At 43.0% G+C, this 14761-nt stretch overlaps 1 protein-coding gene across 1 annotated transcript in view; it reads right to left on the bottom strand.

Annotated features, from left to right (window-relative positions):
* LOC147662694 (uncharacterized) overlaps nt 1–14761 on the bottom strand; it is a gene marked incomplete at its 3' end in the record, with an annotated part of 662849 nt that overhangs the window by 121679 nt on the left and 526409 nt on the right. Inside the window, exon 23 of the mRNA XM_086950972.1 lies at nt 5599–5676. Within this exon, the coding sequence (XP_086807098.1) occupies nt 5599–5676 (78 nt within the window). The remainder of the gene's footprint in view (nt 1–5598; nt 5677–14761) is intronic.

The following is a 14761-nucleotide window of genomic DNA, read 5'->3' as shown; positions in this document are numbered from 1 at the left end:
GAGTAGGAGACTGGATGGAGGAGGCCAGTATTCTTTCCCACCTACAAGCGGGGTTCAGAAGAAAGGTAGGCACGATGGACCAGGTCTTTCGCTTTTTTGCTATCTATTGGAAGGCAGTCACCATCATGAAAGGCAGCTTATACATGGCCTTCATAGATCTCAAAACGGCGTTCGATATGGTCCCCCGCGCAAAATTATGGGAGATCCTAGGAGAGATGGGATTCCCCGGTGGCCTCCTGAACCTAATCGTAAAGCTCCATGAGGGGAACTATGCGAGGGTCAGATGGGGAACCCAGGGACAGTTAACAGATAGGGTCCCTGTGAGGAGAGGTGTACGTCAGGGCTGTGTTATGGCTCCGACCCTTTTCTCCCTATTCATGAATGGAGTGGTGGACCATCTGAAGGGGGAGGAGACGGACGCCCCATCCCTGGCGGGAGAAAGAATCCCCACTTTACTCTTCGCCGACGACACCATATTAATCTCTAAATCCCCAGTGGGTCTACAAAAACTCTTGAACTGGTTTAGCTCCTTTTGTACCATCCGAGGCTTAACCATCAATACCTCAAAAACTAAACACTATGGCACTCTCCCCCTCTAAAAGATTCAAAAATAACTTTATGCTTAATGGTGTTCCTTTGGAGTTGGTCGAGTCCTTTGACTATCTCAGTGTCCGGATAAACAGTCGAATGACCTGGAAGGACCACTTGGCCAAAATGCTACTCAGCCACCAAAGAGTTTCGGGGGTGATTTTGAGGGAACTCCGTGAATCAAGTAGTAAACCTGTCTCCCCGGCTATGGCCATTTACGAGGGTCAGATTCTTCCAGCGGCATTATACGGCTCCGAACTCTGGGGGTTCGAAAATGTTTCAGATCTTTCGACCTCGGAAAACAACTTTCTAAGGAAGGTGGTGGCTCTTCCTGCTTCCACCCCACTAATTCCCCTGAGATTAGATCTGGGCAGAAGAGCACTAAAGGACCTTGTAAGGCTACGCCCGTTGCTCTTTTGGACTCGTTTAAGAAGGACTGAGGAGCTTGCAAAGTATGGTGAGGGGTTGGATGAGCTTCTTCAACTGGACACGGGTAAAAAAATAGGATGGTTGAATAAATTGAAAGACCTGGTTCTTAAGTTAGGACTAAGGGATGCTTGGGAGTCACAATTGCCGCCACCCAAGGAGGTGATTAAAAAGTTATATTGGGACTGGGTGCAGAGTAATGCACTGAGGGTCACGGATGGGGGCTCACTCACGGACCAATTTTTGTTAGTTAAATGTGTGAGAAAATTGGAGCCCTTCCTCGACCTGATAACCAAACCCTTAGATCGAGCACTATATCTAAAACTGCGATGTGGGACGCTTCCGGTGCATGACTTCACGGTGAGGTGGTCAAACCCTGGTGCCCCCACGCGTTCATGCCCTGGCTGTGTAGCACCATCAGAGTCTGTGGCCCATCTATTTTTTGCCTGTCCAGCTTACAAAGGGGCGCGGAAATTTTGGCTGAAACCTGTTTGCAAAGAACAGGGGTTGAGATGCCATAGCCAGGCACTCCGTGTACTCTCTATGGACTCTTCATCTCCCTTCATGATATGTGGGGTGGCAAAGTTCTTGGGTAGTGCATGGACGACACGCTCCCGTTTATTGAAAATGCACTTGGGGGGGCCAACGGTTTGAGGATACAACCGCTGGTAGCAATTTAGTGACTGTGATGTACCTCCTTTCTTTTATTCGTATTTTAATAATTTTATGGGAGTATGCAAATGTATTTTATATGTATTCTTTTATGGTGATCAAGTTGCCGAATAAAGATATTTCAAGTCAAGTCAAGCAACCTAGTTGAAGTCACACTTACTAAATAGTTTTGGGCCACACTGGTGACAGTAAACTCTGGTCAGTGGTGACGGACAGTGTCACTCATAGTCTTTGAAATGTCACTCATATTTACATTGAAATTATGAAAATGTTACACATAGCAATCTGAAACCTTGGCAGGTATTTTCCACCTGTTGCCTCGGTGGTGGCAATCATGGACAATACATGAGAGTTTCACAATACAGCACTGGAAATAGAATAAAAATAATGTTCACCTCAGGTAGCAGTAAAGGTAGCTACTTCTGATAATGGTGGAGTGGTAGTCAGGAAAATCCACCAACTTCATTAGCTAGAAAGGGAATTCCCACAACTTCTCCACACTCTTTTTTAGATAATAGCAGCAATTAAGCCCGAATCCCCGAACTTTAGCGGATACACAGGAAAAGGGCATTTTGAAAAATCCATGAAAGTCTATTACAATGATCTTCCTAACAATTTGCATGTAGCTGGTGATAACGAGGAAGAGATAGAATACGTGAGGCAGCTGCTGCAATGGTCCATCCTGGCTTATGTTTTGTACCACAGAAAAAGTTCACAGTTCAACTACAAGTACTCTTAGGAGCATATTTACAGGGAGCTAGAGGCGCAGCAGCGTCTTTTCTTTTTGGCGCAGCGGCAGCCAATCAGTGCCCCACACTACTCCTTATTTACAAACTGACACATTGGGCCCAATGCATCAGTGTGTATAGGTCTGTGTTAATTCATACCTGCACCAGGTGTAATGTATGCAGGGTAATCGTTCCCACATTAAAAGCCATGTAGAACTGACACAGTTGCATTTACAACTTTTCACTAAGTCACTCTACGACTCAACTGTGTCAAAATCCCTACACCTTCTCAAACCAGGCGTAAGGATTGACACTAGGCTTTTAACATGGGACTTGTCTCTGTGTTCCGATCCATTACAGGACTTGAGTCAGTCTTACGACAAACTCCAGTAATGCGTCACTTTAGCACCAAAAGATGCATCAGAATTTCTGATGTGTCCGTGAATCCTTGCGTCATGGAGCACTGTATTGTAAATACAGCCCATCCATGGCATTATTAGGCCATTTGCTGCAGGCACAAGAAATCTGAAGAATCGATGATGATGTGTCAGTTCTTGTAAATATGCCCCTCAGTATAGTACAAGAGACAAGAGACCAGTCAAGTACCTCAAACAATGTCCTCTGAGTCAGGGACCCATAAGCACACAGTTCATGTAGCCCTGCAGAAAAAATATATACATTGTTTGGTATTTTTTCCTTCTCTGAAATGGCAACTGTCACATAGCACTGAACACTACCTCAAATGCTGAAATGTCATTGTGGACCAATGGAGTCACCTGGAAGGAAAGCACACACAGCTATAGAAGCAGCACACTGGAGTGAATGAACGCCTCAGCTCCTGAATCCAAAGTGCCTTTGGCTGACGAGAAGATCATGGAACAGAATAAGCATGCAAATTGCTAGAAGTCACTATGCCAAGTCTGGCCTCTAAAATGACTATCTGTAACCTCAGCCTGGCACAGAATTGTGAACACTGCTCTTTTGTTGTGTGTTTCAGTGGGTCCTAGCTTGACAGATGTCAACTGTGATCCTGGCAGAAGAAATCAATCAGTATTAGGATCTATTAAGTGTGTTCCCAACAAGATTCAATGCTACTTTGATTACTGAAAAACCAATGCATGTCATATATAGCTTAGCATTGGGCGTTTAGAGAATGCATCTCCTTGATGCTTGTATCCTTCGAGCATACAGTGTGAAGTAAGAAGTTCCTATATATACTTATGTTATTGATCACATTTATGTATTCAAGGATTAGATGTATTGGATTGAAAATGTTACCATGCGATGACCATACCACCATGACTTATAGTATTCTTTACGTTTGTGTGATCAAGGATCAGATTCAGGTCATGGAAAACAAAGACAGATATAACACTGTTAGTTTATTGGGTGCCATACTAAGGGACTTCCAATTAAAAAAGAGGCAAAATACAAATATCTTAATCTCTAAAGGTGTGGAATCACAATATTGACTTCTAAATATCAACCTGTAACAATACTGGATGCTTGATATCAACTTGCATCATATCTTCAACGTAGGTAGATGTGGAGTTATAAGAGTTAATCTACACCCACCTACGTATATCTTATCTTGCCATAGATATTGTTAAATACTAATATGTCTATATTAGAGAATTTGACATCCAACAGTCTCTTAGGAGTAAATATGTTACAATATTCTACTTTTCAGAGGAGGATTTAGCTAAGTATGTGAGGTGGATCGTGATAAGACTTGGAGCACATACAACAAAAAGTTTAAGCTTTAAATTCAGATAATGGAAGAAGTGCCTTCTCAATCGACTTTCGGAGAGGTCAGTGTCAGTGGCATCTCCATAACTTCGCTGTCAGAACAGAAACACCACCAGTCCGTTCAGCTGCACATTGTGACAGTTAGGACAGTAGTTCAACTGCGTTCCCAAGTAGGCGCAGTACTTAGTCAGTAATGTGTCGACAGCAGGTTTTATAAAACTGAGGTGGCATTTCTCCATAATATAGAAGGTACAATTAAAGTAGAAGTAAATGGCTACTTTATACTCAATGTTACATAATTAAGAACCAATGTCCACTATGGATCAAGTTAACACACGTAAACCTCTTATCCCTACCTTCGATCATGACGGCCTCCTGCTTTCCAAAATTTTGGTCATTCCTTCTTAATTATGTAATATCGAGTATAAAGTAGCCATTTACACGTAGGGAAATGCACGATGATGTCCGTTTTGTTTCATGTGTAAATTCGTAGCGCCACAGTATGGCGCATAGCGGGAAAATGTTAATCAGATAAAGACACTTTGAAAACAGCTATGTTATGTGAAATATATGGTTGGTCCATGTTAAACTTTAACAACTATGTTTGTTTAAACTTATAGTGATCCCCGGAAGAAGAGCTACAGTAAAAGCTCGAAATGCATTGGGAATAAGAAGATTCACTGAAAGATTTGTTTAAAAGTATGGGCATACGACAGCAAGAGGTTGATACACAGCTGCCGTGTAGAAGCGTTTATACTTTTCATTGTTTACCATGTAACCAGTACAACTGAGGAACGAGTTGGATACATTCTTAATAAAAGGACTGAATTTTGATTACATTTGTGGATTTTTGAAATACGCCATTTAGGCAATTGCAGTGCACTCAAGTTCGAGGCTTACCCGCTTCAATTCCTTGCTAAGGGAGAGGATGCAGCCTAAAGACTAGGGAAGTTGCTCTCAAATCTGTGGAACCCGGTTCGAGTCTCATCATAGACGCTCAACATCCTGTGATTCTGGGCAAATCACTTAATCTATCTCCCTGTGCCTAACAAAAATGAATGTGTCCTTCTGTAACGGAACTGGTGTTTATGTAAAGCGCTCTGGTACAATCGGGTCAAGTTTGTGCTATATAAAGCTTCGAAAAGAAAAAAAATGGTCAGTAGATGTGTCAAGGAGGAACACCGTTGTCCATCATTTAATGAAAGAAGGATTTCTTTATCAATTTTTGCCACAGAGTGTTTTGGATCTCCAAGGGTTTCCAAGCTATTCTTAAATCTGATTCGAGACCTAGAGGAAATAAGTGGCCCTGACATTGCTTTTGAATTTGTTTAGGGCAGTTTCTTCAACGTAACCGTACGTGGTAATAATAGTCTCAACATATACATTGTTATCTACATTAAGACATTTTCATATACATCCATTTTTTTAACCTTACCTTTCCACGGACAATTCCTTTCCACTTTCATCTTCAATAGCAATTACCACATCGGTTTCCTCTTCCGGTACAATGGTTCTGCAAAATAATTACATGTACTTTGTTGTGAAACCTTTAAATGAAATCTATGATGTAAACTTATTAGTATGATAATCCATAAATATAGCAGTTTTTTTCAAGACTGATTGTGTCCAAATTATCTTTATGTGGTCACATTCTCTTTATGTTTTTTTTATGTTGCTAAAGGTTGTATCATGCTTTCAACCACGAATTGTAGGGCCACTCCATTAACACATTAAGAATAATTTCTCTCGGGCATTCACAGGTATGCTGGTCTTGATCCATGAATGAGAAATATCAAATGACCTTAACCAGATTGACTCCTATCCTAAAAACGGGCTGAGCACACGAATCGCACAACTGGCTTGTTCCTACACTGATTACCTGAACCCAAGTATGCCCGTATCTCGGCGTTGCATAATTACTCTTGTATCTATACTCACTGCATGAGACCACGTGAATCAGACCCAAAATCACAGGAATTACATACTAGGCCTGTTTCTGGAGCTAGAAATTTGAACCAGTATTTGTCCATGTCTCCTTTGCTTTAATGATGTACTCTCTGTCCTCAAAGCAAGATTCCAGCAAGAATAAGCATGTCCCAAAAAGTGTAGACCTGTGCTTTGTCTAATAACACCATGCCCATCAGATAACACAGTGCCCGTGGGCAACTGATTATGATATGGTACACATACTTGACTGCACGCGCTAGATTTGCCTCCATGCTTGTCCGAGTGCCTGGTTGAGTGCTGTTTGGCCATGTGTATGTATAACTTTACGAGTCTGTTATCTATGTGTTGGTACATGTTTATGGGACCTGTATGTCTAAAGATTTGCATTTTTTGTGATTGCATGTCTGGTGGGCATGATAAGTCTAAAGTTAGTGATCTGTCTGCATGGACGCTAGTATATCTGGTGGGCAATGTGCATGAGTGCTAGTAGGCGTGCATGTACTAGTACATGTAAGACTGATGACCGGCGAGCGGGGGTGTCTGCATGTGTGCTGATCTTGATATTTGTGATCTGTACATCAACGTGCATGTGTGGTGTATGTCAACTACATGGTCAATGTGTGTAAGGTTGTTGTTTATCTCTGTCCTGGTGCACTGTAGTATAACGGTCAATGTGTCAATGCTTGTTTCTTTTGGTATGACAAAGTCGTCCAATGTAATCATTTAACTTCTCTCTGCAAGGAGGCTTTTCCATATAAAACTTCAAATTTTTCGCTCTTTTTTCAACATTTAACCTGCTTTTACTTTCTCAAAACTCGGTGCCTTCACTGGAACCTAGATACGGGCAGGCAGCGCAAAGTTCGTACAAGAGCAGTGAAGATTTTTGCTGCAGTTTTTTTATACCCTGAGTAGATTTTGCCTGCAGTCGAATAATGCTTCAGAATAATCTGACAGATCCTGAACAAAACGTAGGGCCTCATTTATGAAAAGTGACGCATCACTGCCTGAAAACAGCAATGCGTCACTTTTCATTGCGCCCTCCTTGCGACACTAATGATGCGTCATACAGTTTGACGCATCATTGCGCAAGGAGTTACAGATACGTCAGTATTTCTGACGTATCTGTATGGCGCAAAAGTGGCGCATTGCTGGAGTGTGTCACAACACTGATGCAACTCCAGCAATGCGCCCTTTCACATGGGGCAAACCCCATGTGAAAGGGCCTGTGTCAGTCCTACGCCTGCTGTGAGGCAGGCGTAAGATATTGACGCATTTGCATCCTAGAAGTTGGGCAGTGAAATCTTATAGATTTCACCCCTTCTTGCGTCAATACGCCCCCCTTGCATACATTATACCTGGCGCAGGTATAATGTGGCGCAGGGGTTTACAAAGTGACACATCTACCTAGATGCGTCACTTTGTAAATATGGCGCAAGAAGGCGCATTTTTTACGCCACTGGTGCGTCACAAAAAATGACGCACCAGCGGCGTAAAAGGGACGCATAGCGTCATAAATGAGGCCCCTAGGGTTTAGCTATATTCCTTCTAACTTTGTCTGTGGACAAACTGGCTCCTTCTCTAACCTCCCTCCTCATAGTGAAGAGGGCCAAGCTTCCTTGACATGTTTGCTCGGTGCTCCTGCGGTTAGCATTAACAGTGCTTTAAATGGGTAGGTACTCATAGGTTCAGAATATCTGCACCTATTTTATTTGGTAGGAAGATTATCGTCTACTTCTTGTAGGAAAGTATCGACATTTCTCAGAAAGTAATTACTCAAAGACAGAAGTATCTACACTTCTCTACCCCAATCCAAGCACTTGCTAATACTAAATACATTGTTTTCTGTTGCTCCGAGTCTTGACAGTAAAAATTGCCTGGAATCATTAACTTCTTAACTGCTTCTGTTCTCTGTTGCTATGGAGGGGGTATAACTCAAAAATGGAGAGAAGTCTGTATCACATTTAAATGTTCAGTTCAGTTCTTATTTTTCCTTGCAAAAAATCTGCAGCTGTCTCCCATAACAGTTTTCATATCCAGAGTACTACTCAACACAATGGGCACCACTTACAGAAGGGCATTAAGAGGACATTCACCAATAACTGGATGTCCTACTTGTGTGTCCCCTGACTTGTTTAGCAGGTGTGATACCTGATGGGTTCCCTAAGGTTGATCCGCAGCCAACTACTGCGTTTTCAGACTCTTTTTGATCGACCAGACACCTCTGGATCTTCAGCATCATTAGAAGGCCTGCTCTTTGTAGGCTTGGGCTGCACCACTCTTCTTCCTTACTGATGCCTGTCATGCCTGGCCAGAAACCTGTCCCATTTTGAGGATGCGCTTATGCAAAACAAAAAGCTGGCAGCCAATCGGTCATGCACCACGACACGGAGAGCCACCTGACATGAAGCAAGTGTTCTTGTCATGTCAGCCCAAGTACAAAAAGAACAGATGATGGACGGAATGCTGAATTAATCAAACATTCACCCCCAGTCACAGATCTGGGTTACATCCATCGTTTTATTTGCACACCTCACCATTCCAGTTTAGACCCAGCCATATGCAAATCAGCCTTGACCCTTTTCCCCATGGGAACAGTTCAGCCCGAACTCCCAGGTCAGGTCTTTCCTGGACCAAGAACCAGCATATTGGGACTGGTTTCGGGGTATCACCCCTCATCTGCCAGGCAAGTGGCATATGGCATACTATGGCATGCAAGTTGGGTCCAGGGTGCAAAGATGATGCCTCTGACTGCCATTAATAAACCTAGGAACAAAATACTGACTAATATGAACACTGGCATTATTAAGTGCATGTGCGGTTAGCTAAAATCCTTGGACCTCAGATTATATCACATTCTTTAGGAAATCATCAACTGATGTACATTGACCACAAGAAATATGTTAACTTATACAATAATTAAAAAACAATGCTGTATTCTACCATATATTTAATGTTTATACTATTATAATCACATGAGTTTCAAAGAAAATAGAAATCTTCATTCTTACTTTGGGAATAAGTAAACAATAGATTAACCATAACCATCATAATCATAGCTTTATTGGAACCATGGGAGTCGTGGGTTTGGGGAATAATGTCATGTGTGATTTTTCTACGCTTTTGCTCACATTGGGATCCTGTGTTCTCGCTACAGCTCGCGGAACCCGCTTCACGGGTCCCGCTTCGTGTGGGGGCCTTGATTAATATCAGCGAAGCCTGGCCGTGGAGTCTGTCGCCCTTCGCCTGAGATTGTGACTGTGAATGTCATAATTGTGCAGGGCTGCGAGCGAGTTGCGGGCGCAGGACTCCAAGTCCCAGGAGTGCCCGCCTGACCCAATTGCCAGCACCTGGGCCGCTCTCCCTGCATGCTCCTCCCCTCTCACATTGAACACATAAATATAAACATTTAGTCCCGCTGCGCTGGAGCGACCGGGAGAAGCCCGGGACAAGGGCGGGACCGTCTGTGGCCGTCCGAGGCCGACAGAGGTTGGGTCGGGCCACCCCCCCTTCATTTTGTCTCACCTCATTGTATTTATACTGTCATTACTGGTGTCTGGTTTAGGTAGATTGTTGGGTAAAGTCTGTTCGTATGTTTTTGTTGTCTTCTATACTGTCTTATAAACTTAGGTTTTGCTAGAAGGGTGGTTTAGTACACTTTGCCAAAATGCCCCTACGTTCAGGAAAGGAAAGGCAGGTTCAAGTATCCACCACAAATGGAGTCTTTACAGGCACTATCGACCCAATTTTTTTTTAAACATACCACCTGTATTTTGGAAAAAGAAATTGCACTAGCAGAAAAACGCTTATCGCTTGATTTGGTCACGGGTAAGCGTTCTTTATTAGGGAAAATCCGGGAGGTTGTTTCCCCAGTTCCCCTAACACAACTGACTAGCACTGTTACCAACGTTAACAAAGATACAGATGGAGATACTGTACCCACCGGCCAAAATTCGGAGTTAGAGGGGGGTGTTATCGATATTGCCCTAGACTCTACATCGGAAGGTAGTTCCCTATACCATAACTTACTTAATATTGAGACTGGTCTTTCAGATTCTCCTAGCATTACTCCAAGCCCTGAGAAAGAAATTCGATCTCCAAACCCCGAGTGCACGTCTGCACACAAACCTAGTAAAAGGAAAAGGGAAGATTCGACTCAGAAGGGGGGCAATAAAAAGGCCCTGAGAACCGACAATACATCTCCTCTATTGACTGCTACAACAGCCCTGCTAAACCCCCCAGGCAAAAACAAAACTATAGGAAATGATGTAGAAGGTATCCTCTTGGATAAAATAGAATTATTGATTAAATCTCTTCTCCTACCCCTGTTTGAATGGACTAGGTTGTTAAATGACAAGATGTACATCTTGGAAGCACTAGTAAAAGAAAATATGGCCATAACTAAAAAGATCAAATTGTCTACTGCCCCTTCGGGATCAGATCCAACCAGCCCCAGAAAAATCTTTTGAGTAATGGGGATAAGGGGAATAAGGCCAAACCGGTATCTTCTTCCCTGAGTGCCCCCCAGCAGAAACCTGTCTCAGATAAAAACAAGCAGACCTCTGCAAACGCAATATCAAAAAAGGTAGATACTGTTTCCAGTTTGCAGCCCACTCCTAGAAAACCAACTAAATCTTCCCGTTAAATGGACCAAAATATACGGACTAGGAAAAAATCTCCACCTAGAAAACAATGTGTGAACCTCCCCCCTGAGTCATTACCCTATACCATAATTCTAACCGGAGTGGCCCCATTGGGAGAGGGTAAGAGGGAAACTCACAGAGACCTATACAACAAAGTAACTTTTAGGTTAAACAAGAATCGACCTCTCCCCCCAATGTCCAAAATAGAAATCCTTAATGTCAGGAGGGTGGAATTCAGTAAAAAAGATCTTGAGGGAGATTGTGTGGTTATTAGTTTTAGGGAGTCATGGGTAGCTGATTTTATCCGCAGAGAACCAAGATTTGGAAGATTGGGTGACGTCCAAACCTTGTCCCTGCACTACTTCTACCCTAAACTCAACTCAGCGAGAGATCAGTCACACTATAATCATTCCATCCAAAACTATAGATCTAGAGATAGATATTTTCCAGAAACGCCTATCTATCCAATGTTCTTGCCCCACCTTTCAAATCGTTTTACACCCTTAATGGGGTTGGATGGAGTTGACTGACTTGATAATGGGTCTCTAGATCATAGGCTGTCCACATCGCCCACCGGAGTAACATCTCCACACTCCTCAAACACACAGGTGTTAGATAGCTCCATCGAAAGTCCAATCACAAATGCAGTAGATATGTTGAAGGATCAGTTGGGAAATGTCCCCCTAGGAATAGAATTGACCGATGATTACATAAGCAACTCCCCAACACACGAGGGAAGTGGGAGGAATGTTAGCTTACCTGACAAGACACCAGTAGCACCTGCAAATACACTTAAGATATTATCCTGGAATATTGCGGGGTTGAAGGGGAAATTGGATGAGAATGATTGGGGGTCCTTTGTAGAACAATTTGATATAATTGTATTCCAAGAAAGCTGGTCAGTCGACGCTATATATCGACTTGGTTATCTGAATTTTTACAAACCAGCATCCAAAGGACCGAAGGGTCGCCCGTCTGGGGGGCTTGTAATTTGGACTAGACAATCTCTATGTTATAAGATCTATGAACTGTCTACTCCAAGTATTGATATTCAGGGGCTAAAATTTAGCAGTGTAAATAATCAAGATTTATTCCTAATTAATATATACGCAAGGGGGCGACCAGGAGGGAAGATATCTAAAGTTGCTGAGGATCTAGATCCCCTATTGAATAATATTGGTAGAGATAAGTGTGTAATGATGGCTGGGGATTTTAATTGTTCGTTCGAACCCATACCTACTCTGGAAGACGGGTGTTATGGCGAAGTAGATCAGCTATGGAATATCACTAGCCTGGCCATTTCACCTGTTAAAAAGGTTACTGAGGCCGTTATGCAATGGCTTGGTCTGTGCCTGGAGTGGGATTTGAGAGCTGCTAATGGGAGGACCAAGTCCGACCTGGCAGGAAACGCTACTTTTGACAATGGTTACAGTACCAGCCGCATAGACTATGTTTTAATTAAGATGGAGTTTTGGAGCCTACTAGAGGACATGGAAATAATTGTAAGACCAGAAAGTGACCACAATCCCCTATCAATAAATTTGAAGGTAGACGGTGGCCTACTTAGAAATAATGCAACAAACTATACCACAGCCGAGACAGTCCTTACAAATGACTGTCGTAGGGTACGCTGGGTTAGGTTTCTGGAAGATCCTGGTATCATCGACAATATATCAGTAGAAGTATTGGCAGCAACTAAGAAGGCAAAGCCCCTACTGGATGATGTGGGGTCACTGGAGCAAATCGGCGTAATCCACGAGTCCCTTTTTGCTAAACTTAAAACCAATTTTATTAAACCAGGTAGTTCTAGAAAAACTGGTATGAATCACTCAGGAGCCAAATGGTATGACAAGTCCTGCCGTAAAGCACATAGTTCCCTGATAGCTGCCAATAAAACCAGGGTAACAATAGATATTAAAATAGAGAGGGCAAACTACAAGAAGGCGCTAAAACAAGCAAAGATAGCATGGGATGGTCAACGCTGGCTAGATCTATATGAGGCTAGCCTCTCTACCAACTAGCTTACATTTTGGCAGGTAGTGAAGTGAGGAGGGACAGGGGACCTGCAAGCCCCAGTTAATTATGTTCCAGAACAGATCTGGGTTGAGCATTTTTCGGCCCAGTTCGGCGGTATGGAGATGGGAATCCATATTACAGGGGAGAGTAACCGGTCTCCGATACCTGCTGCTTTTAGTGAACGCATAGTCTTTAAGGAATCTGAGACAGTGAATGCCCTAAAGCAGGTCCAAAATGGTAAAGCCCCCGGTATGGACTGCATTTCAGCGGATCTTTTTAAGTATGACATGGAAAATTGGGTCCCCTACATTACTATTCTGGCTAATGCTATTGCCAAAGGCGCTAGAATACAAGACTCCTGGAAAGGGGCCGAGATCCTCCCTGTGTATAAAAAAGGTGACAAGACTAATGCGGGAAATTACCGCCCCATTAGCCTTATTGACGCTCTGCAGAAGGTAATCGCTAGAATGTTGTTGGGCAGAATTCAGTTTTGGATGACTGAAGAAAATATTCTGTCCCCACTGCAGGCTGGCTTTAGGGCCAATATAAGCACAGTCGACCAAGTGCTCAGATTTGTTATGATCTATTGGAAGACTGTGTATTTAGGCGGAGGCACAATATACGCAGCGTTCGTGGATCTTAAATCTGCGTTCGATCTGGTCCCGAGAGAAAAGATGTGGGCAGCGCTAAAGAGAATGGGAATACCATCTGATTTACTTGAGTTAACCATCAGGCTACATGAACAAAACTTTGCCAGAGTAAGATGGGCCAGCCAGGGTCAGGTGACAGATTCCTTCCCAGTGAACGAGGAGTGAGACAAGGGTGTGTCCTGGCACCAACCCTGTTCTTACTCTTCATCAATCAAGTAGTGCAGTTTCTCTCAGATACACCAACAGATGCGCCAGTCTTGAGTGGGACTAGGTTCCCCCTTTTAATTTTTGCCGATGATACCCTAATTTTGGCAAAAACACAGGTGGGTCTCCAGACAGCAATAAATAAGTTTGTGGATTATTGTAGTCTAAATGACCTCGAAATCAATGTTTCAAAAACAAAATTTATGGTTCTGACCAAGAACAAACCATTGAGGGGTCATGTAACCATGAATGGGACCATTTTGGAACAAGTAGAGGTATTGACATACCTAGGGGTAGTAATAGACTACAGGCTACGCTGGAAGGAACAGATCGAGGCACTCAGCCTAAAATTTGCCCGTCTATCGGGGTGTCTTGTGAAAGAACAGCGATATTCCCAGACAAAGAGAGTTTTGCCGGCGCTTAAAATCTATAATGCAAAAATTAGCTCAGCCATACTTTATGGCTCGGATTTATGGGGAAACGTAGATCTAGCTGTCCTGGACAAAATCCAGAATAAGTTTTTTCGTAGTTTGGTAAGTCTCCCGCCATCGACACCATCACTTCCCCTTGCATTAGATATGGGTTGCCAATCCATTAAACATCAAGCCAAATATAGGATGGTTGCTTTATGGAGACGTATCTGGTCCACACCGGAACTATCTATGTTTGCCAAGGAGATTCAGGATGTGAGATCGATACAAGGGGCAGGGAATATATCCTGGTTCAAAACAATAAAGACCACACTTTTTAGAATGGGTCTTCATATGCAGTGGACAGATCCGGGAAATTATATTTTCCCGTCGAAAAAAGAATTTAAACTTTTATTCTGGGCCACAGTAAAAGAAGATCTGGTGTCGCTCACACAGAAACCTAATCTGATGGGTACATTCCTGGTCCACAAAGTGGTTCCGCACATTGAGACCTATTGGGACACCATTACTAAAAGTTCTGACAGGAAACTGTATCATCAATTTCGAGTAGGGACGTTGCCAATAAGGGAATTTACTAATAAGTGGCACAACCAACCGTTTTTGTACTGTCCCTGGTGTAGTGAGCAAAGGGAATCTCTAGGCCATTTTCTTTTTGCTTGCCCAGCATATTGTGCACCACGCCGGAAATGGCTAAAACCCATATGCAGAAG

This window comes from Lissotriton vulgaris, unplaced genomic scaffold, assembly GCF_964263255.1.
Source record: "Lissotriton vulgaris unplaced genomic scaffold, aLisVul1.2 SCAFFOLD_1043, whole genome shotgun sequence".
NCBI classification, from domain to species: Eukaryota; Metazoa; Chordata; class Amphibia; order Caudata; family Salamandridae; genus Lissotriton; species Lissotriton vulgaris.
Note: the sequence above shows the minus strand (reverse complement) of the source record. Positions and strands in the feature narration are given on the sequence as shown.